This window comes from Dipodomys merriami, unplaced genomic scaffold (genome assembly GCF_024711535.1).
Source record: "Dipodomys merriami isolate MVZ:Mamm:240054 unplaced genomic scaffold, mDipMer1.0.p SCAF_32, whole genome shotgun sequence".
Taxonomy (NCBI): Eukaryota; Metazoa; Chordata; class Mammalia; order Rodentia; family Heteromyidae; genus Dipodomys; species Dipodomys merriami.
In genome coordinates, this window is record NW_027204715.1 from 3186712 (window position 1) to 3211504 (window position 24793).

A 24793-nucleotide genomic window follows, 5' to 3' on the forward strand; every position below is an offset into this window, starting at 1 on the left:
TTTCAAGCGAGAGTAAGAGTTTAATTTAAATGCATTACATTTTATTTAAACTGTTTCAAACTCAGACTGCAGGTTCCATGCCCTGAGCGAGTCCTTGACAAATATTAAAGTAAGCCCTTTATTTCAAGGTCTTTGATCCATTTCGGGTGCAGGGTGATATACAGATCTAGCTTTCCACAGGTATTCAACCACTTTTGCCAGCACCATTTACTGAAAAAGCTGTCTTTCTTCCATTCTATTTTTTTAGCTTCCTTGTCAAAGATGTGGCTATAGGTTTGTGGCTTCATTTCTGAGTCTTCAGTCTTATTCCATTGGTCCTCAGGTCTGTTCTTGTGCCAGTACAAAGCTGTTTTTATTACTATGGCTTTGTAGCAGAGTTTGAAATTTGGAATTGATATTCCTCCAGCACTGTTCTTTCTGCTAAATGGTCACAAACTAGTTCATATCAAAGCTAACAGCACAACCATGTTTATCGCAGCATTATTCACCATAGCTAAAATATGGAACCAACCCAGATGCCCCTCAGTAGATGAATGGATCAATAAAATGTGATATATATATATATATATATATATATATATATATACACACACACACATATATATACATACATATGTATATATGTATAATGGAATTCTATGCCTTCATCAGAAAGAATGACATCATCCCATTTTTTAGGAAATGGAAAGACTTGGAAAAATTATATTAAGTGAAGTAAGTCAGGCACAAAGAAACATAGGTCCCATGGTTTCCCTTGTTTGCAATGACTAGTACATGTCCAGGACAAGCAGAGAAGGTCAAAGGCTACATACATATGACCATATAAGATGATGTTAAGCAAAATGTACCCCAAGATAGAGATACAAGTGGTTTTTTTCTTTCTTGCTATAGTGTTTTTAATGTACTTACAATGCACTATGTAATTCTTTTGTTTCTTTGTATGTTCTTCCCCCATGGTATAACTGATTCTGGTGTTTTGCATCTTGTATATACATTTTTGTAATCTGGGGAGAGGAAGGTATATAGTGGAATGCTTAAATGGGGATGCAGGCTGACCCATTGTAACAATGAGATGTATAAGACATATGTTGAAAACTAACTTTACAATGTTGGGGGAGGCAGGGAGGGAGGAGTTGGGGAAGTAGGGAGGGAAGGGATGGTAAGGGAAAAACAAAGGAAGAGGTAACAATGCTAGACAGGAAATGTACTCATTACCCAAATCATGTAACTGTAACCCCTCTGTACCGTATTTTTACAATAAATAAATATATATGTAAATAAATAAAGTAAGCCCTCCTCATGACAATCCATACGACGCATGCTGCCTTCCTCAGGTCCCTTCTGTCATGGGAGAGCAAAGATTTCTGGAGGTTTGGAAAGATTCCCGGGGTCATAACCTCTCCTCTGTCTTACGACACTTACCTACCAAATAGCCAACTTAATATTCATTGAAAGATTAACTTAATATTTGAGCAATGCTTAGCAGTAGATGCACATTTTGAGTTTATTATTATGTCTTACTTTTTAAAGAAAATCTAAGATGTTATTTTGTAAGAACTTCATTTACTCAATTGCATGTGATTGGTTTAATGGTAATTTATACGCTTTCTCCTCTCACCTATGTTTCCTGACTTTCATTATTTTTTTGTTACCTTTTTTTGTTTTACCCAGTCAAAGCCTTTTTACTTTGTGCTTCGCGCGGATTCTGCTCACTTTCACTCTTTGGACTTTCTGAGTCTTCAAAGGATCTCAGCCAATTTCTATGACCCTCAAAGATATAAATGCAGCAGTTTGTATAGCTTATCTCATTTGTAAAACAGAATTTTTTTACAAGACTTGCCTTTACCTTTTGCTCTCTTCTCCTACGAGCCCTGAAAACGTTTTGGAAAATATGAAACACACTATTTTTATTAACCTTACTCAGTTACATATGTATGAGCATTTATTTTTTCAATGTTTGCCCTCATGATTTTAGAGTTTCAGCGGTTTATCTCAACTCCCAGTTTATCTGTTTTAATGTTAAACATGATTTGTTTAATATATCTCCCCCAACAATCGATGAATAAATATATAAACCTTTCCAAAGCTAGGAGGAAAAAAAGAAGAAGTGAACATAAGGTTTAAAAGAGTTCATGATGTTCTGGACAAAATTAATGACAAAATGAACACACAGCCAGCCACATCCTAGAAACACAAGGTCAAAGCATGCAGAAATCTTAGGATCCTGTATGATTAGCAAAATGATTTGCCAATAAAACAAAGCCTAACTGGTATCCAGACTTCTTGCCAAAGCAAATGCCAGCTCTGAACAGGGGCATTTCAAAGAGAAGAATGCCATGACCTGCCAATTCTATTCGCAGTTGGAGTTGACTTTTTTGGTAAAGCAGAGCCCAGAGATAAATCACCCCTGCTCAGTTGTTCTGGTGACTGCCCCCAGGACAGCTGGAGCTGTGCTCAGTGGTCCCTTCTGGACCTTTCCCTCCATTACTTATGATCAGAGAGGGAGATAGGGAGGAGGCACAGCAGAAGAAAAGTTTTAGAAAAAAGCCCTCAAAGTCATAAAGAAGTCTGAGATTAAAACAGAAGTGAAAACTCAGATTTACACATTAAAAAAAATACATACTGGTCATAAAATTAAACACGCATGGGGAAAAAAAGCCATACAAGCAGCACTGAGTAAGTAAGTTTAAAGTGAAGATTAATGCTCTGGTTATTCAGAAAATAGAGTTTATTTATTTATTTGCCAGTACTGGGGCTTGAACTCAAGACCTGGGTGCCATTCCTGAGCCTCTTCCTGCTCAAGGCTAGCATTCTACCACCACTTGAGCCACAGAGTCACTTCTGGCTTTTTTGGAGTAGTTTATTGGAGATAGGAGTCTGATTTTCCCGCCTGAGTGGGTTTTGAGCCATGATCCTCAGATCTCAGCTCCCTCCTGAGTAGCTAGGATTACAGGCATGACCCACCCAGAAAATAGTATTTAGTGGAGGTTAAGTAAATATAGGAAACAAAAGTGTGGGACAAGGTGAAGGTGAGGCTGGAAGGGGTGGTTGTGGAGAATGGAGGATGCTGAACAGCACGTAAGTCCTTCGTTCCGCCCCTGGGAAGCTGTGTCCAGACCCGGCAGCTGACAGCTGTGCCGGGGATACTGCCCAGTCAGACCCACACAGAATAGCGGGGCTGGCTTGAGGTGGGAAGAAGAGAAAGGGAGGAAGGGAGAAAAAGAATTTGACAGGAAAGGAAATGGAGACCAGAACAAATGCTTGGGGCAAACGAGGGGCAAATCAGACAGGAACAATATTCCCATGAAAAAGTCACTATGGTGACAAAATCATTCTAACATCTTAACAGGGCTTACTTTTAGAAAATACAAAACCCAAGGATAATGAAATAACAACCCGCACAGAGCCCCGTATTTAAAAGTTACAACTACCAAAAGCAATTATTCAGCCTTTGTCTTCTCACTGAACGGCAGGCTTTCTGAGGAAGGCCTGCCATAGTAGATATTCAATAAGTAGCAACTGTTCATAATTAATCATGACAAATGAGATCGAGATGCAATGGAAACCAAAGTGACTGCACATCTTTATAAGAGAAATTCCTTTCAAGGAAATAAAACTTGAAGATTTGCTTCAAGAAGGAGGAAATCAGGTACAGTTAACCACACCTGCAATCCCAGCATCAGGAGGCTGGGGCAGAAGAATCATGACTTTGAGGCCAGCCTAGACTACATAGTGAAACCATGCTGGAAGGAAGGAAGGAAGGAGGGAAGGAAGGAAGGAGGAAGGAAGGAGGGAAGCAGAGGGAGGGAGGAAGGAAAGAAGGAGGGAAGGAAGGAAGGAAGGAGGGAAGGAGGGAAGGAAGGAAAGAAGGAAGGAAGGAAAGAAGGAAGGAAGTTAGGAGGGAAGGAGGGAAATGAGGGAGGGAGGGAGGAAGATAGGAAGGAAGGAGGGAAGGAGGGAAGGAAGGAAAGAAGGAAGGAAGGAAAGAAGGAAGTGAGGGAGGGAGGAAGGAAAGAGGGAGGGAGGGAGGAAGGAAGGAAGGAGGAAAGTGAGGAAAGGAGGAATGAAGGAAGGAGGGAGGGAAGGAAGGGAGGGAGAGAAAAGGATGGGGTGGGGGAAGGGAGGGAGGGAAATCAAGTATAAGAGAGAAAAAACACAATATAACAATAAACACATTAAATAAGCAGTCAAAAATATCTCCAACAAATTTACCTCACTTTATGGATAAATGTGCATATATACATGCACACTTAATGTACACACTCAAACTGTGAAATAAGCACATGGGCTTGCACATATGTGAATACACGCATGCACACATGAGCATGCATGATTCTGGGCTGGCCCAGTTCTGTTCAGAGGCTAGGAGCGGCTGCAGGGCAGGCTCTGAGGCCCGGCTCTGTGCTCTGTTCCCCTCCCGGGAGCCGCAGGACCCAGGATCCTCACGGTGTCGCTCCCACCCTCCACGGCCGTGAGACTGTCCAGGCTTCTGTCCCCATCAGGGTGCTCAAGGAATGTCCGGGGAGCACCTCCTAATCAGATGTGCAGGCTGTACCTACCTGAGCCCCTCTCCTGGACCGCAGGCCTACACGGCAGGCTGCCAGGGTCCCTTCCAGATGTGGGAAGTATCAGCACGCAGGAAAGGGCTTGCCGGATCCTGACGCTCATTTCAAGGTGAATAGATTATAAAATCGGTATGCAGTATGTCATGTTTTTAATTACCTTTAAGTAGTTGTATAAGCCATTCACCAAATCATTCCATGACTACCATGCATCTTAATCAGTCACCCCTTTCCACATTCTCACCCATCCCTCCCCTCCCCTTCTCTCCCCTCACACTTCCTCATTTGGTAGGATCTATGTTGAATTCTTGACTCCATTCTCTCCTATTCTTGTCTTCATTCACCTAGCCCTTTCCTCTTGACCCCACCCCATCTCTTTCAAGGACCCACTCCTTGGTGTTCATTTCGTTGAAATTTGACTGCGCCTTTCTAAGGGACTGCACTGAGTTCTCCCTCAAATCCACCATGCTTCACTGAAGACATCTGTATACATTTGCATTCCATCTAATGCATTTACTTGTAAGTCTATAAGCGAACTCTAGCTTCCATGTATAAGGGAAAACATGCATCCTTTTTATCTCTGGGCCTGACTTACTTCATAGACATTTTTCCAGGTCTTTCCACTTCTTTACAAATGGTACAGTGTCACTCTTTCAATGGATGAGCAAAATTCCATTGTGTATACATACCACATTTTCTTGATCCATTCATCCATTGGGGGCATCTGGGCTGATTGCATATCTAGGCTACAGTGAATAGGGATGTGATGAACGTGGTTGTAGGGCTGCCTTTGCTGATCCTGGTCTGGGCACTTTTAGGTAAGTGCCCAGGAGTGGAATTGATGGATTATTGGGTCGTTCTCAGTTATAATGTGTTATTCAGATATGCATTAAATAACTACTTGCGTTATATAATTGGGACGGTGGTGGTGGTGGTGGTGGTGGTGGTGGTGGTGGTGGTGGTGGTGATGGTGGTGGTGATGATGATGATGGTGGAATCTCCATTCTCACATTTAGATAGAAAGGGGGAGGCTGTCAACACACCTTATTTTGAATCCAGGCCCCAAGTGTTGCCTGGGCCACAGATCCAATTCTCCTTTCTTCTTTTATCTGAGAAGAGCAAAGTTTCTAAGAGGAGGACCGCAGATTCAGGGGCATGCTCAGCAACACAGTTGTCATCATTTTCCTGGACTTTCACGCACCTCTGGGGTACAAGAGGGTAGCATCGGGGTGGCCACTAGACCCAGTGTGTGTAATCCTGCAGTCCTGATGAGCACTCCAGGGACCACGCTCACGCGGGACTCACATGGGGATCTGACCAGACCTGGACGGGCCGGTGCTTGTCAGCTGGTCGAGTGTGTTGCTCCCAGCATCTTCCAACTTCCAGTTAGTCCTGGTCAGCCTTCAGGGTGCGTGCATGAGATCCCCAGGACCCAGGGTCCCACCCTTATTTCATGCTCAGATTGAGAATTCAAGATTCTTATGTGAAAATGTACTTTGCTTGTTTCTTCCTATCTTATATTTTTGTTTCCATTTTAGGGAATGTCTCTGGGCTTTAAGCCTCTAAACCACCCTTTGGGGAAGGAAGTTAAAGGCTAGAGTAGAATAAGGGTCGGGAGCCTCCAGTGTGTCCCTTCCTGCCACAGCGCTAGGGAGGCCCCATGGGAACCGGTGGTGTCAGCCGGCTTGCCCCGACCTCTCTGGGGCTTGGCTTCTCCTCTGGGACCCACAAGGAGGGGTGGAATCTCCAGCCCGGAAGTAACTTAGCAATATTGGTTTGGGTCAATGGGATTGTGACATGTCTTCTAGTCCATATAAAGTGATACATGGGGACTTTAATCTTTCAGAAGAGGACAGGAACTACAGGCTAGTGATGGTTTCTCCCTGATCTGCCCATGGCCAATGAAAGTCCAGCTGCCGTGCCAGACTGCCTGTCTGCCTGCAGCTGCCTGCACAAAAGGCAGGGAGCTGGTCCTCCAAGGTCCTCCGCTAGGCCAGCTGTGTACAGGGCGGGTTTTGTTCAAAATAGTACACCTGTTTGCACTGCTTTGGTTTAGAGTTCACACAGTCTAGAAAAAGACTATGACCGTACTTCCTCTTTCTGATCCGAAGTGCTGTTCCCTGGAGAGAAACACTGTTCCCTTGAGAGATCTGGCTCCGGCTTCTTTGATTTTGCAAGCTCCGTTGATCAAGAAGAACACATCTCATGCTCTATCTAAGATCCTTTGTTTTTATTTGTCTACGACAAGTTCTTAAATGAGAGCCTGCGGTCAGCAAGAAGACAAGTGCTGAGTGTGACTGGAGTGAGCAGTGCTGTATCTGGAGTGAGCAGTGCTCCGGGCACATTTCTTCTCTAAGGAGCTAGCATGTAAACTGTTTTGGTTGTGCAGACCATACAATACAGGTTACAACAGCTCAACCCAGCCTTTATGGACGAAGTCCAGGCAACATGTCAACCAATGGGCTGTGTTTCAACAAAACTTTACTTAAAAACTCAGGCAGCAAGACAGATTGGATCTAGGCTGCAGTGTTTCTACATAACTCTAAGGAAAAGAGAACCTAGTGGAACTCTGGGAACTATTCCTAACTGGGTAAAGGTAGGAAGAATAAAAGCAGTTTGGGCAAAAGGAAGTTGTGACAGCCACCTGGGTGTGGGTTGGTCCTCCAGAACCACCCTCTAAGGATCGGGGCTGCTACAGGACATGACCACCTGTGCTCGCCCAGCTCAAAAAGCCTGCATGCTAGCCACCAGACCCAGGGCCAACGCTCTAGCTTCTACTTCCGGTGTGGGAAAGGGGAAGAAAAGCCTGAGAGCGCATCCTTCCTTCCAGGTCAGCCCTTCCCCTTCCCCGGTGTCAGCCTGGATTAATAAAAGCAAGCCCGGAGGAGCCCGGGACCCCTCCACACAGGACATCTCCACCAGGGAAGCCCGATTCCCTTTCCTGTTAAATCGATGCCCTCCGAGGTCCTTCAAAACCACACTTAGGAAACACGCGACGTCTTGAGATTGGGAGAAGGTGTGCGGTCCCCGCCCCGGGGCATCCTGGACAGCTCCAGGCCTGCCCAGCCCCGGCCCAGCCCCCGCACAGCGAGGCCCAGCCGCGCAGCCCTCCCGCTGAGGCGGGCCAGAGCAGCCACGCGCGCACTCCCACACGCGTGCAACACTTACACGCGAGCACTCGCTAAGCGTCCGGGCACCGGTGTCCACGTGCCCCGCTCACACTGAAAATCCCCGGGCGGCAGGCAGCCCAGGCAGCGGGCGTCCGCTGGGCGATCGGGCTGCGCAGCGCGCACGGCCCGGCTCTGGGCCGCTCTACCAGCATCGGCTGCGCGCCTCGCGCCCCGCGCCCGGCACCATGCCTCGCGCCCCGCGATCTGGCCGGGCTGGCGGCGGACGACGCGTCTGCGCCTGCGTCCCCGTCCCCAGAGCCTCAACCCCCAGGCGGACGCTCGCTCTCGCGGAGTCCCCAGTGACCCGCGCCGGGCTCGCGCAGCAGGCGCAGCTTCCCTTGCTGCGGGCTCGGGGGCCCGGGCTCACGCCGGGCGCAGCGGCGCTCAGCCCGAGGCGCAGACCGAGCTCGGGATCCCGCACCGCAATAGCTGGCCGGACGGTACCAGGCAGCCGGCCGCCGGCCGCGCCCCGCGCCCCTGCGCGGTCTCGTCCGCAGGGGACCGAAGGATGAGTGCGGACCCCACTGTCCGGTAGGGCCTGTCGGATCTCCAGACTCCTCCCCCCTACCTGCTCCCCTCCTCCCTGCCCGCCCACTTCTGTCCTCCCGCCCCCTCGCCCTGCCCTCCCCCGCGCCCGGGAGGGGGACCCGCCGCCCCGCCGCCCCGCCGCCCCCCCCCCCCGTCCCGCCACTCCGCCCCCCGCGCCGCGCAGCGCTGCAGTGATAACCGCGGCCGACGCGGTGGCGGAGCCACAGTGGGCACCGCGGGCTGCAGCCCGGCTCGGCGCCTCCGCACGCTGGCTCCCGGCCTGGCCCCGCCGCGGCCCGCGACTCCCGCCGGCCGGGCGCCCCTGGGCGAGGCCCGGGAGACTGAGCCATGGGCGCAGCGAGGACCGCGGAGCGCGGCGTCGGGGCCGGCCTGAGGCTACGAGGGCTGCTGCTGGCCGGCGTCCTTCTACAGGTGAGTCCGCGCCTGCCGTGCCCCCTGGCCCTCCCGGTGTCCCCTTCCCCCCGCGTCCCCGCAGCCTCCCCCCCCCTGCCCCGGCCACCTCACGAACCCCCCGTCGCGGCCGTTTCCCCGCAGGCACCCGCGTGCGCCCTGGGACCCGCAGCGACCGCGGCCGGGCGCCCCGTCGTCCCGCGCCTCCCTGCCGTGGAGCGGCCCGACGGAGCGGAGCGAGGCGGTAAGTCGGGGCAGGGTGGGAGGCTGTGATGCCCGCGCCCGCTGCACGCGGGACAGCTTCGTCCCCGCTCCCCGCGGAGCGCGCGGGAGCGCATGGCACCGGCGCTTCCATTCTTGGAAAGCAGGAGCTGCGCCCTAGCCGGGACATTGCGCGCACGCACACATACGCACATTCACGCTCACACGCGCATGCACACACACACATTTGTTCAGGAAAAATCTTGAGTGATGCCCGCACTTTGTCGTGACCGTATCTGAGTGAGTAGAGAAGCAGACCCCCCTCCGTCCTCCCTCCCTGTCCGCTCTCTCCTCGCCTCCGCCTGTCACACAGGAGACAGCGGCCGCTCTTACAGGGAGCTAGGCGTCTTAGCGTCGGGGCCTGGCCGGCGGGGGGGCTCTGGCCTCGCCGAACCTCGCGACTCCTTAAACGGCTGCCTGGCGCCGGTGCCGTGCGCAGCGTGCGCGTGGCCGTGTGAGTTGGGGTCCAGCGTCCCTCTGCCCTCTGACCTTCACCTCTGCCCTGGTGCCCGGCCCGCCGCGGCCCCGCCGGGGATGGAGAGGCGAAGGCAAACATCAGCTCCCCTGGAAGCGGAGACCCTGGATTCCCGCGCCCAGCTCCAACTCCAGCGTCCACATGGAGGGGTCCGGGCGCAGTGGGTGTGACGACCGCCGCGTGTTCTCAGAGAACTCACCAGATTGCACTCCTGCTAACTCGAATTCTCCGTCTTGATCCACCTACGTGAGGCTTCATGGAGGTGTTTAACGTTGCTCTTCTCCCTGCTCAGTCTCAAGTCCGCCTTCTGTGGGACTGGGTTCCATGTCAGAAGATCAAGGTCTTCGAGGTCCAGCAGAGGGAGCCAGGGGAAAGCAGCAGGGACTTCAGAACCAGTCGCCGGGGTTGGAAGACAGAGCTAATTACCTGGATGTTTGACACGCCCCCCCCCCCCCCCCACTTCTGAAGGTTGTTCCAGTGAACGTCAGTGCTCCTCTTATGACTCACTTTACCACAAATAACTTGACCTTTGCGCTTATCATTTGAGATTTTTCTTAAGTCTTAGGGATTCGGGATTCTGCGTGTGTGTGAGTGTGTGTGTGTGTGTGTGTGTGTGTGTGTGTGTGTGTACTTAATAGAATTTTTCAATCTTCATTAAAATAACATGATCTTAAAAAAAACATGGCACAGCTTCCTGCCTGAGGCGGAGGGCTTCCTTCCCTGACCCGGGTGAGCCTGTGCGGCCAGCTGCTTTCTCTGCCTGGCATCTTAGCCGGGGTCCCCACCCATCTGCTCACACTGGAAGTCAGAGGGAAGTTCTTGCTCAGTGTGCATGCCTCCCCCCAGCGCCTGGGCCACAGTAACAAAGGTCTACCAGGGGTGTCAGGAGAAAGTGCTCCCTGCACATTAGAGATTGTGTGGCCATGTTCCTTGCTAGAGCTGGAGGTTGTATGGCCATGTTCCTTGCTAGAGCCGGAGGACGGGAACTGGCCAGCCCTCTTTGTTGGCCTTGCGTCGGCTTGCTGCCTTACCCACACACAAGCTGGCTGGGAAATAACTCTGTTGCTCCATGTATGTGGACAAAAGCAAGACCCCCAAGTGCTGTTGTAAATTTTCTGAGTGTCTGCAGTTACTCTGCACTAGAAAAGAGGATGCCAGGGATTCCCGAGACAACACTGCATAGAGTTGAGCTCTATTTTTCAGATACGAATATATAGTTTTCCTTTTGCTGATTTGGCATTACTTTTATTCTTTTTATTTTTTTGCCAGTTTGGGGTTTGAACGGTAGGTCTGGGCGCTGTCCCTGAGCTTCTTTTGCTCAAGGCTAGCACTCTGCCATTTGAGCCACAGCGTCACTCCCAGCTTTTTCTAAGCAGTTTCTTGGAGGTAACAATCTCACAGACTTTCCTGACCAGGATGGCTTCAAAGCACAATCCTCAGATCTTCGCCTCCTGAATAGCTAATGGCAGATGTGAGTCACCGGTACCCAGGTATTACTGGTTATTCTGTGAAAAGTAACAGAGAGACTCACATGCCTTCTGCAAAGATTCACCTGTGTAAATGGTGCTTAGCACAAGTCCACTCACATATCACAGATTATCAGCCTTTGAAATTCCAAAGTAAATTTGGTGTTCAGGGCAAGGTTTGAAAGTCTTTAGGATGGCCTTAAACTGGACATAAAAATGTGTGTGTGCAGGTGCACGTGTGTTCCCAGTTTGTATGTTTTATACTCAGACATGTATTATCTATTGTGAAACCAAACTGAGAGCCATTTGTAAGTGCTTGGTTGCGGCCTTTGGGGTGACGGGCAGAGCTGTAGGGCTCCCATTTGTAGCATTCACTGCTTCTCTAGCATCAGTATTCCCATCACCATGAGCTTACAGAACACAGAGCAAGCAGCAGCACACGAGGTCAGCCCTGGGACACTCCCCCCGTCAGCCCAGTGCATTCGCTCCTCAACCAACCTCTTCCTGTATTTGATGCTGTGGTCAAGAAAACTTGAAATCAAGCAGTTGAGGTACTGAGTCTGGCAACCATCTCTGAATTTTTAAGAAATGAATTCTTTTTTTTTTTTTTTTGGGTCCAGTCGTGGGGCCTGAACTCTGGGCCTGGGTGCTGTCCCTCAGCTCTTCAGCTCAAGGCTAGCACTCTACCACTTGAGCCACAGCACCACTTCTGGCTTTTTTCTTTTTGCTTATGTGGTGCTGAGGAATCGAACCCAGGGCCTCTGGCATGCAAGGCATGCGCTCTACCACTAAGCCACCTTCCCAGCCCCAGAAATGAATTCTTAAAAAGTTTTAGTCAAGACTTCTCAAGCAGTGACAGCTATTCCCCTTCCTTCCTTTTCGCCCTTCTTCCCTTCCTCTCTCCCTCCCTCCCTCCTTCCTCCCTCCCTCTTTCCTTCCTTCCTTCCTCCCTCCCTGCCTTCCTTCCTTTCTTCCTTCCTCCCTTCCTTCCTTCCTCCCTTCCTTCCTTCCTTTCTTCCTTCCTCCCTTCCTTCCTTCCTCCCTTCCTGCCTTCCTTCCTTCCTTTCTACCTTCCTTCCTTCCTTTCTTTCTTCCTTCCTTCCTTCCTTACTCCCTCCCTCCCTCTTTTCTTCCTTCCTTCTTTCCTTCCTTCCTCCCTCCCTTCCTTCCTCCCTCCCTCCCTCCCTTCCTCCCTCCCTCTTTTCTTCCTTCCTTCCTTTCTTCCTTCCTTCCTTCCTCCCTCCCTTCCTTCCTCCCTCCCTCCCTTCCTTCCTTCCTTTCTGCCTTCCTTCCTTCCTTCCTTCCTCATTCCCTTCTTCCTTCCCCTCCCTCCCACTTCTCTCTTTTTCTCTCCTTCCTTTCTTTTTTGAAATCCCAACCGTTGACTTTGGAGATTATCTTGGAACATGAGCATGAAATTAGGCTAACTGCTTCAGGTTCTCTCCAGATAGGGAGTGCGGGTGTAGATGCTCCACTTACGTTGTGCGTTTCATTCTTTAACCATGACCTGTCCATGTGCGTCCACACATATTTGGTCTTTAGGAGAAATTTCTTGAAAGACTCAAGGTTTCTAGCCCTTGACCATGGTGGCGTTTTCTTCTGGGGGTTGTCCTGGCCAAATGTGTAATAGCAGTCTGGGATTCCTCCAGTGTCTCGGAGGACCATTCTGCCTTTTCTCTTTGTGTCTGCAGAGAGTGCCAATGCCCTGGGGTGGGTGTGGGGGGTCAGGAAGTCGCCCTCAGCTGAGAACCATTGGGAGCTAGCGGCAGGTGGTTCCTCTGTGGGTCCCTCCCCGCTCGTTCTCTGGGCGGGTACAGTGAGCTGCACAGGCAGCGCCTGCTGTCTCTTGAGAACCGGTGCTGACCTTCCCAGATGTTTTACCAGCTGAGTGTTAGGAATTAAAGTGGAGCGAGATATAAATGGTTAAAATATCCAAACTCATCACCCAGAGTCTACTGTAGGCCACCACGCCCAGCGTTCATCCTCAAGCCCCCGGCCCGCAGGGACCCCGCGCGGGCAGCTCGGCCACAGGCGCTGCAAGGCTCTTCTCCACTCTGTGTTCCCCAGTATCACGTTGCTCACAACTCCGGCCTTGGATGAGGTTTGCACCAGTGAACCAGGCCATTTTCTCTAGCTAACTTGCTGCACATTGTTTAATAGAACAGCAAATTGTGTGTTTGTATGAAAGACATTCATTGGTAGTGATTTTGCAGGATAAATATTATATGCTCTCCTCCCCAAATAAAGAATAAGTACGATTTGTCCTTCCAAAACAAAGGTCATGAGAATATGGCTTAGGTCATGGGGAAACAATTTGCTTTTTAAAGATAGTAATCCCTTTTTATGTGCAATAAATTTTGCTAATTCGCCACAGTTTGAAACAAGTCCATGAACGACTCCCATTGCTGGACTGCTGAGAAAGGGTGGTAAGGGACCGGCGCAGCGTGGAGAAATCCCCCTGGTGCATGAGAGATCTGGGGTGCAGGAGAAGAGCCCAGAAAGCAGGGAGGAGAGGGGACAGGAGAGGGCGCACGGTAAGGAACATGCTTTGGAGAAGAAACACAGACTGGATAGGTGCGCACTGGCCGTTTCTTCCTGTTGAGCAGCTTGGAGACAGACCGAGCCCCTCCCCCTGCCCCAGGCCTGCCGGGCCTCCTACGTACACCTGCCTTTACCACAGAGTGCAGTTTGAGCACATCTGTCCCACTTTCTCAAGTTCCTGAGTAACACATTAAGCCACGTGAGTTTGCCCTACCCGTTCAGACACGAGGCCCCGGCTTTGATGCCTTGTCTAACAGAGCCTGCTGCCTCAGTTTCTGCCTGCGGACGCCAGACCTGCTTCATGGCACAGGTCTTCCATCACCCCTGCTCACACCGTCTACACCTGTGAGGCAGCCTGGCCCTGACACAGGTTTGATATGCATCAAAGCTTCTGAGGAATAGGGAAGCGTTACTGACAGAGGGCTGGTCATGCCCTGTGACCCCTACCTGCCCTGTGGTCCTGCCCTCTGACCCCATAGTCCCACCCTCTGACACCTACCTGCTACCTGGTCACCTGCTCCATTGTCATGCCCACCTGACTCCGTATCCGTGCCCTCTGACCTCTGCCTGCTCTGTAGGACTGTCTGCCTGGCTCATAACCCCTGTGCTGCAGAGGTCCCTTCACCAAGAGCACTGGGCCCTCCAGGCAACGTACCCAGTCCCAAATCTAATGAACGCCTTTGCTGACAGTCTCCTGAGCACCCTGTGGCCTGTTCCTGGTCCCCCACACCGCTCCTCACCGGGACTGGACAGGCACATAGAGACCAGTATCTGTGAAGAGCTTTAGTGTTAGTGATGAAGGAAACCATTTCACTCCTCCCATAACACCAATGTCTGTCCCTTATCGCCATTCTGCCGTAGTCTCCTGGGCATCCCACTTACTGATTTAATAACAAAACAAACAACAAAGAGTGTCTGTCACCTCTTTATTCTTTTCACCTGTTTTCTGAGAAATCATAGTGCAAGAAATAAGAATATGATAGAATTGTAATTTCAGAACTAGGAAAATAATTATATGTAACAATGACTCCGGGGAACGTTGTGAAATTTAATCACAAAACTTCAGCTTTGCATTTTATTTGGTTGGGAATCGATTTTCTCTTTTAGTTTCATGGAATTTTCTAGACTGGTAATGTGGTAGTAGAAAGCAGTGGCTTAAACCTAAAGGATACCTTTAAGAGTCCCCTGTGACCCTCATGGTCCTTTTCAGAGTGGGTGTGTGTTGCCTTTCCCTACCTCACTCCGCGGTGAGTGCATGACAGGCATGCCCTGTGATGTAAGAACCCCTGAGTTCAGGACCTGTGGTGACTCAGACGCTCCCTGCTCTCCATTTTCAGAGTACGACCTGGTGTCTGCTTACGAGGTTGACCACAGGGGAGAGTTTGTGTCCCACGAAATCACACACCACCAGCGGCGCCGACGCGCAGCAGACCTGCATGGAGGGGACACTCTGCACCTCCGGCTGAAGGGTACCAGGCACGACTTCCACCTGGACCTGAAGGCTGCCAGCAGCCTGGTGGCTCCTGGATTTCTGGTGCAGACGCTGGGCAGGCAGGGCACCACGTCCGTGCACGCGTTCCGGGACGAGGATCTCTGCTTCTACCAAGGCTCCGTGCACCACCAGAGGAATTCCTCGGTGGCTCTTTCCACCTGCCAAGGTTTGGTGAGTACAGGCAGCCCTCACCGGGGTGAGGTGTGGGTGGCAACGGGGAAAGAAGCAAAGCAGAGAGCTCCCTCTAAATCCCATCAGTTGTGTTTCTGTTACTGTGCTATGCACTTCTTTGATCCGTAAAAAGCAAGTGGAAAAAAAAATGTCAAGTGATACTTTAAAAAATATGCTCCGCAGCCACCCTGGGCCCATTTGGAAATAATGTCCACACTCACCAGCCCGACTCATGCGCCCAGCTGTTGTTCTGCACTAACTGTGGAAGAACACTGCTGATAGAGAAATGTATGTCTGAATCGATTCACTTCATAAGGGGATTTTGTAATTTATTTTACAAGATCAGAACTGGAAAAATGTCAGTGGCTTGGCCGTGTGGATTATTTGAGAATTCTGAGTACTTTATGTCGCTTGCTCTGATAATGGTGACAGATTACAGATTAGAGGGAAGGTGATGCTGGCCTTGTGGGTCTATGCCTGTGCTGGTGCCCTCGTGGCCTTGTCGCTCTTTGCCTGTATTGGTGCCTACTTGCTTTCTGAACATCTGATTTAAACAGTGCCTGAGGCTTCCCTGCATTGGGGCCCTGTTAAGACTCTGACTGTTTCCCTCAATTCTGAAGCTCAATGTATTACCTTTTGTGCTTCTTAAAAGATTTCCATGTTGTAATGGAAATGTCTTAGGAGATAAATTGTTTCAAACAAACGAATCTCAGACAACTAAAAGACAATTTGGCAGAATGAAAATATGTGGTCAAAACACTTCCAGGTCTTGAAAATGTGAAGGGTTTAGCAAATAGGTTTTTGGACTCTGATTTTCATCTCTTGAAATTGTATAGTCTGCCTAACAATAGCTTTCTTCATGACGGAAGAACGCCCCATCCCCACAGCTCAGAAATCCATGTGTTATGCGGCAGTGTGAGATGCTGAAAAATGGTTAACCAGTTCTCTGAAATAACTAAGCATATGCATGTGCTAACTCCTATAAAATATCTCTAAGTTAGCAACATTCTGCGTTTTAAAGGAATTTGATACGAGGTGATCTCATTTCTACTTTCATGTCTGCAAGGCTTTGGGGCTTTGCTTTGAGAATGGACACAACCAGGAGTTACCAGACAGAGGGTGGTGCTTACTTGGCACTCTTAGTGAGCATGAAGACATAGGGCTGATTTCTCTTTAGTGCTCCCAAGGAAAAAAATAGGTCTTTCCATTTCCATCATGCAAAAGTTTCAGACTCTCTTCCTTGGGTTTCCTCTGCAATGCCTTAAAACAGGAACACAAGTCATCTAGATGGCCAAAGCTGTGCCTTTCCCATCCCATCCCACTTTGGTAACCTTGAATTTGTCTGCAGAGATTTAGCAAGGTGCTTCTCCCATTCACCTTAATGATCCAGGCACAGTGGTAGCTCTGAGACTCAGAGGCCCGGCACTCTATGGTAGCTGAGTCTTGCCCTGGGATCTGTCCCATCAATCAAGTTGGCTGGCAATAAGTCCAGATTGCTTGTCTCTGTCTGAACTTGATGGGAGTTAACAGCAAAAGTTGTGAGTGTAGAATTACATGAAAGACAAAGAAATGAAAAAGGATGTCATAAAAGGGCTCTTCCTTGGCAGTGAACAATGGAATCTGATATTATGGTCATGGGAATAGAAATTCTTATGCCTTCATCATGAAACTTCCAAGGACATAAATTCCAACTCCCCTGGTATTTCCTCTATAGAGCGTCATTAGGAGCATGACCTCAACTAGCCTTAAGAGTAAGAGAGTGGGGTAATTTGTCATACAGACATGCAAATCAAATGCATTTGAGAGAGGATAAAATGGTCCCTATCTTAGGCAGACCCATAAAAGTGATAAAGATAAAAAAACAGGAATGGAATCTTCAACAGCTATAAGGTCTGTTATTCTTTGCCATTATCTACCCCTCCACTTGTGGTTAATCTGTTATCCCTAAAAGAAAGCTCCTTCCTGGGCCCATTGTCATTTGGGGCTCATACAGATTCTAACTGAAGTGTTAGGTAGATCTCTGTTCTCAAGTGAGAGTTTTTGTTTTGTTTTGCTGCAAAGGACCAAACCCAGAGCTTTGGCCTGGGTCTTCAGGCTCAACACATGTGTCTCCCGGGAGTCACACCCAGCAGCCCTTAGATGAGCATTTTTATAGGGTTTCTAGTTGCATTTTATTGACCTGGCTCCCTGATAGGAGTTGGGATTTGGTAGAACTTTCTGCTCTGCTCTTGATGTCTAACAAGGAAACTGCCCAACACACAGATAAACTAATACTAGGACATCAGATTTTTGTAGGAAAAAAGACCTCCTGTGGTCAGCCAGCAAGAAACCAGGAAAAACAAGCTCAGAGAGGCAGATTGAGATAAATCATAAATCTGGGGCTCAACTCTGCTGTTTCCACTAGTTCCTTGCTACCTAAGAGATAGTGCTCGCACAATGTTCAAGAATCCTAAGAGGAAGAAGCTGTTTGCTGATGGACAGCGACGGTTTTAGGCTTTGTTTGTGCAGAATGGATGCTCACCGTGCCTTTCCAGAGGTGTGTGTCCTGTTTTTGTTCAGGCCAAATCATCATGTCCTGCCCAGAAGACATTCAGCTATGCCAGCAAAATGCCTTTGTTTGGGTGAGCTGGCTTCATCTACGCATGTCCATTCTTGAAAAGTTAGTTCCTAACCGTCCTTGAATGGATTCCAGAAGCTTTCTCTGAAAACAAGTGAAGACTGGGTTATTTGTGGAGTTTCTGTTGGGTGTGTGAGGCCTCAGTGATTCTGTTCTCATGCACACGCTTTGGCCAAGTGGAATGGAGAACACATTGTAGAAGATCCTGCCTTGTAAGAAATACTCCTTTGTCTCCCTGTTCTACATGATGAAAACACGACTTCAAAAATGTGTGTTTTATGAATAGAATATCTGATATAGTTTAACTGGACAACCCTATTCTCAGAGAAATAGTATGGGTTTGTTCTCCTCACCCAGATTTGGAATTTGGGTATATTTTCCTAATAGCCCTCTCAACAGTTGGTTGTGGCAAGCTATGAAGTTTGTTGATGGTATTGATCTATTTATAATACATATTCAGAAAGAAGAGAAGAAAAGGGGACATAAGCATTGTGTTTTAGATTTTACATTCTCCATAATGATATCCACAGTGAATGATCTTTGGAGCGGTGTACCCCTGGATCCTTCTGAATCTGGGCCTAAGGAGGCACTGGAGAGAAAGAGAGGGGTCTTACTACAGCCTAGCAAAACAAGACCGGTGTGGGCACCGGGAAGCCCTGGCTCCACCCTGATACCTCTACCCACCTTGCGTGGAGGGTGGGGGGAGGCAGGGCCGAGCATCTTGACTGCATATACAAGGCTGGTGCCACCAATGAGTGACAAGGGCGAAGTCCACCAGGAGCGTTGCACTCAGGGACCGTCACGCACTGTTTCAAGGTGGACCTGGGGCAGCCTGTGATGCTCCCACCAGTTTCCTCCTACCCCTGGACGTGGTGTTCTCAGGACGTTCTACAAGTAGTCTTTGTAACCACAATGAAGGGAGGATAATTAATTTGATCTGAGATCACTGTGAGGATTTTCTGCATTGGTTGAAAGTGTTTTTGTTATTTTTCTCCTCAGCTCTTTGACTATATCATTCTACAACCTTCTGGCTTCCATTGTTTCTGGTGATAACAACTGTTTAGTCCACTAGGGTTTGTACATCTTAAAAATATCATTATTCTCTTGATAATTTCAAGAGATTACTGGGTCATGGGGGAAGTTTTCTCCTTAGTTTCCTCTTTGAACTTTTTCAGTATGGTGGATACAGGGTGGGTGTGTTTGAGCTTATTCTTTTATTGAATATTCTGAAAGTGCAGTTTAATGTTTCATCAGTTGAGAAAAAAAATATTCAGCCATTATTTCTTCACTAATCTTTTCTCTTCCTTTCTCCCTTGCTTATGTTGTTAACAATGTCCACGTTTCTCCGAGTCTCTGTGCATGTTATATTATTTTGTTCCTAGATGGCATGATATTTGTTATCTTATAATTGAGCTTAATGACTTTTCAGGTAACAATAATTTGTTACCAAGCCATTGAGGCAGAATACTCACTTTAGAGATCTTACTTTTTCTACCCTTTCATATCATTTCTCTTTAATTGTGCTCTTATTAGATATTCTCATCAAGGTCTAATTTCTTTCTTCCTATAATCAATTTTTAGTGTACAATGAAGTATGTAACATGTTTGGACACACAGAGTAAATGGTTACTGTGGGAATGAAATATCCTGTCCATCTTCCTAACCGTATCTCTCTCTATGTGTTTGTTGGGGAGGAGGGAGAAAAGCCCCTAAGCTATAGTCTCTTAGCAAACGACCAGTATACACTACAGGATCATTAACTGTAATCATTATGCTCTCTGTTAGTTATCCAGATTCATTTATCTTATGTAAGTCTAGGTGTGGGTGCTTTAACACACTCCTACCTGCTTAAGTCTTCCCTGTCTCTAGGGTCAATGTTCGAATTCGGTTTCCATGCATTTGTTTTTAAGAGTCCACCCTTGAGAGAGATCATGCAGTATTTGTCAATGTCTGACTAATTTCAATTAGAATAATGCTCTCGCTCGAGTGTTACAAATGTGAGTTTCTCCACCTCTAAATTATTCACAACTAGGATGTCCGCTGTTTTTAACAATGACCTTGGGTGTGAACTTTTCAACTTTCTGTTCCACTTAAAGTCATCCATGGTAGTTGAGTTTTTTGTTTCCACAACCAGTCTCCAGGGAGGAGCTTCTAACATTGAACTACAGCTGGGATTTCCAGAATGATCTGTTTCTTTACTTACAATGCCTGCTTTTTTATCCACAAGTTTTTGTTCCACACTAACCTTTTATTTATTTATTTTTTGTCAGCCTTGGGGCTTGAATTCTGGGCCTGGGTATTGTCCCACTGTCCCTCAGCTCTTCAGCTCAAGGCTAGCGCTCTACCACTTGTGCCATTGTACCACTTCCAGTTTTCTGGTGGTTATTTGGAGATAAGAGTCTCACAGACTTTCCTGCCTGGGCTGGCTTTGAACCGTGATCCTTAGATCTCAGCTTCCTGAATAGCTAGGATTACAGGTGTGAGCCATTTTTCTTTTTGCAATGAGTGATTTACTTCAAATGTACATACAATAAGTAATATCGGCATTTCTCAACCTGTTTTGGGAAAAATAAATAAAAATTATTTTGTATGGAAAATGATAAACACTCTAATTTTTAGTGTAGTTTATCTAAAAATGGTTTGATCACTAGGACTTTTGATAAAGCTGTTTGTGGAAACTCCACTAGTCAATACTTCCAAATGGTGTTTGCTTAAAATGAAAAAATGACGAAAGGGATAACACTGATTAAGATGCATTGTACTCATACATTGACATGTTATAAAACTGCTTAAAGACAACAAGAATACAACAAAATAATATGCTTTTTCATCACATATGATAAAACAATTATCTAAAACATTTCATGTTTGAATTAACATTTTTGCTAAATAAGTGAATGGTTTAACTGCTCTTGACATAAAATTTACATGAGATTTAACACCTCTAGAATTAAGTATACTGTTTATTCAGATAATGCATATGATACTATTTTTAAAAATCAAATGATTCTCTTATTTTCAAAGATATAAAAATTTGGTAAATATTGTGATTTTTCATTCTGTTTATGAATTCCCCTATGTGGTTGGAGGTTTGCTCAGGGAACTGGTTTGAATTGCACTGGGTTTATCTCCAGACCCAAGGACTCTCTGGAGACTGCAGTCATTGAGAGACTTGTCTGAAGCACCCAATAAATCCTAGAAAGCTGCCTGAAATACTGCCAGATTTTCAACTGACTCTGCAAAACGTTTTTGAGCCAGAAAAATAGAGCAGTATTAGCAAAGTAAGAATCAGCATTGAGAATGGGGAGAAGAGAGAGCATCATAAGAAAATTAGGGAGAGTAGAGCACTGTAAGAAACTCTCACTCTCTGAAGGCCTAGTGGTGGTATAGCCAGATGCAATGTGGTGTTGACAAGGAAGCCCTGTTCTCAAGGCTGGTTGTGGTTAGGAAGTGTGTAAGACAGTTGTGGGGAACTACCTGGTGGTGGTAACAGATAATCTCACAAACTTCTATCAATTACTTATGAATAAATATAAGGTTAAAAGGTTTTAATTGACAGCAACATACATATTGTATCTCTAGAAGTCCATCCAACTATTGTTTTATGAGAAGAGCTTGACTGTGGCTTTTCCTATTAGTTTAACATTCATCATGAAGAGTGTTGGGTGATTAGACACATTGAACTGCAAACTATGTGGAGGTTTTATTCTACTTGAAACCTAAAGGTGAGGGGTGATTTGACCTACCTTCTAAAGCCAGGTGAGGTTTAGACAATCATCAGGTGAAAGTTTTCAAACTCCTGTCTAGCCAAGTTTTCCCCTGACATGCCCTGTATGGTTTCACATTGTAAGGGAGAGCCTGCTGAAAGGGTTTAATGTTGGAATATGTGTGGAGATTATGAAGTGCAGCCGCTCTGTCCCGGGATAGCGAAGGTGAGCACACAGGAGGCAAGCTCCCTTCTCATTAGCATAGATGCTCCTGACACCCACGTGTCAGCAGGCAGATGCTGCCCCCAAGGACAGAAGTCTTATGGACTGTTGCCAGACCAGTCTCATTGCTCTTGGATGGTATTCCGGTCCAAACCCAGGATAGCCAGGAGGTTCTTCATCCCCAGGCTCTACCTGCAGCGAAAGGAATCCCTGAGAAAACGTGGTCTCTGTAGTCAGTGGCTCTGGGGAAAGATCTGTATCCCAGACTGTCTAAGGGACAAAGATGCTGTGTGAGTGTGTGAGTGTGTGTGTGTGTGTGTGTGTGTGTGTGTGTGTGTGTGTGTGTGTGTGTGTGTGTGTGTGTGTTTGTGCATGCGTGTATCTACGTGAGTGAGACTTTTGTAGCAGTCAAGCAGTTGTCTTTCTGGGGAGAGGCACTGCCCACTCCTCACACTGACATTTTGGAATCCGTCTCCTCCAGTTGTGATTATTAATGTAATTATCAAAGACGACAGTATTCTCTGTTATTTATGTTATTTACTCAGGTAATTACCAAAGATGACAGTATTATCCAACTCAGGCTTAAAAGAATGGGAGATGGAAGTAGTGAATCTTGCTTCAGGGCACCAAGGAGACATGATATATTGGAACTTAGGAGGCCAGAATCAGCTGCTGATCCCAGAACACATCACCACTGCCACGTCTGGTCCTGACAGGAAGTCCCTAGTGAAAGACAGGAAATGAGGAAGCAGACAGGAAGTAAGGAACTACGGGAAGCCCATAGGGAATAGACAGGAAGGAGCGACTCTTCTACCTTCTTAGATCTGATCTTGGTCTACTTTGTGGACTGATGGAGGGGGTGAATGGAAAGCAGGTAAAAATGCAGAAATGGATTTGTTAGATCAATACCAGGTCCATAAAGTATAATGTAGGTGGACTGTTTGGAGTTCTGAGTTGGTGAGATTTTGTTGTTGATGGTATTGTTTTAATCATTATGTCACCTAGTTACCTACTCTGTAAATAGAGTAGAGCAGGTATGTCTGAACTTTTCTTCCTTTATTTCTAGTTCACACACTTGCAATTATTTCTGACATACAGCAAAGACCTCAGTAAAGTTCTCCATGGCAGGGTGTTTTTCCTACTCTTCCATTCATCTGGTGTAAATTAAGCCTCCTGCATAGTTTTCTTAGAAGGAGTGCAGTTTCCTCAGTAGGCCCGAATGTTCTGCTTGAGGACTTGGTTTACGAACTCTGTGTGTGTGTGTGTGTGTGTGTGTGTGTGTGTGTGTGTGTGTGTGTGTGTGTGTGTGTGTGTGTGTGTGTGTGTGTGTGTGTGTGTGTGTGTGTGTTCACTCTGTGTGGCCAGACCCTCCAAGCTATTGCTGCAGCAAAATTAGGACATCCTTATCTACTGGTCCCAGGCCAGACTCTGAATCAAAGTGAATGACTATGCTTCAGAGGCCCAGTCCTCAGTACTGCAGACAGAGCGGGTCTCCCCCATGGGACAGATCTCAAGTGCCTTGACCCCAAAAGTGAACTCAAAACTAATGGCTGGGGTTAGTTTTCTGTTGTGTCTCTGGTGTTTGTAGGCATGTGGTTTGTTTTTTGAATTCGATTCCATTGTATAGTAATACCTATCATCCTTTGCCACTTTTTGTACATAAATTTTACTACTCAAGAGTTTGTTTTAAATATTTTTTAGGAAAAATAGCATGTGTTTTAAAAACATTTTTTTTCATCACAGCATTTTAAATCAGTAGCAATTGGGTACTATGGTTTTATTTTATATTATTTCAGGAAATTGTAAGTGGAAAAAGGTTTTAAATGCAACACTGAATAGTTTGAATTTATATTTTTACCTCAATAATGTGCAACAAGGAGGTATAATAAGGTATAGCTAGCCAGGTACCAATGACTCATACCTGTAATCATAACTACTTGGGAGGCTGAGATCTGAGGATTGTGGTTCAAAGCCAGCCTGAGCAGAAAAATCCATGAGACTATTATCTCCAATAAACTATTCAGAAAAAGCCAGAAGTGGTACTGTTGCTCAATGGTAGAGTGCTAGCCTTGAGCATAGAGAACTCCAGGACAGTGCCTAGACCCTGAGTTCAAGCCCCAGGTCTGGCAAAAAATCAAATAAAATAAGTCATGGCAGTCATTATATCAAATTTAAACAAGTTTGAAACAAATATTCAGCTCATCTGTGGCAGAACTAAAAATGCCATGCTGTTTACTTGTGAATGTTATATGGATGGTAAAATAGTTGGTCACCTGAAGTTTAAGATGACATTGAGATTGTGTGACATTTCCCTAGGTCATGATGACACGGTATTTTCAGTTACTCCAGTTTTTTTCTCTCTGAATTGTTACTTGTCCACCCTTAACACAGTAGAAATGTGGACCAAAACAGGTAAAATTAGAATAAGAAATTAGTGAATTATTTTATTCTTAACACATTTATTTATAAAATAAATTAGTGATTTACTTTAATCAATAAAAATCGGGCTGGGAAGGTGGCTCAGTGGTAGAGCGCTTGCCTTGCATGCCTGAGGCCCTGGGTTCGATTCCTCATCACCACATAAGCAAAAAGAAAAAAAGCCGGAAGTGGCGCTATGGCTCAAGTGGTAGAGCGCTAGCCTTGAGCTGAAGAGCTGAGGGACAGCGCCCAGGCCCAGAGTTCAGGCCCCACGACCAGCCCACCCCCCCCAAAAAAAATTACCTCAACAACCACCGAAAGACATAAGAAGTTTATAGCATCTATAATTTAAGGACTGCTTGACTTATTCTGAGAAAAAAAAAAATGAACTGAACCCACTGAGCTCTGGGCAAGTGAAGGAGAGCGCATTGGCCAACCCTCAGGCAGGAAGCAGAAAGGAAAAGCTTCCTGTGATACCTAGCGGGAAGGAGCTTGGGAGACCCTGGTCCCGTAGGTCTGGATTAGTGCTGATGTCTCTGAGCAGCCCCTTGGCCCAGCACTCTGAGCTTTTGTTTCCGCAGTTTGTGATGCACTTGGACCTTGGCGCATTGCAGGAGGATTGTGTTAGACTGCACATATGAAAGCCCATAGCACGAGGTTCTGTGCACAGTAGGAGCTGTGTAACAGTTTGTTCTCCTAACTCTCCCTCACGCATTTCTAAACCCTATAATACAGATAAAACCAAATTGGAA

The 24793-nt window shown here is 47.0% G+C and overlaps 1 protein-coding gene across 1 annotated transcript in view; it reads left to right on the top strand.

Annotated features, from left to right (window-relative positions):
- The first annotated feature begins 8540 nt into the window (after positions 1-8540).
- Adamts16 (ADAM metallopeptidase with thrombospondin type 1 motif 16) overlaps positions 8541-24793 on the top strand; it is a 99896-nt gene continuing 83643 nt past the window's right edge. The window contains exons 1-3 of the mRNA XM_070042150.1: positions 8541-8692; positions 8816-8915; positions 14752-15077. Coding sequence (XP_069898251.1) covers positions 8609-8692; positions 8816-8915; positions 14752-15077 — 510 coding nt within the window. The 5' untranslated portion in view covers positions 8541-8608. The remainder of the gene's footprint in view (positions 8693-8815; positions 8916-14751; positions 15078-24793) is intronic.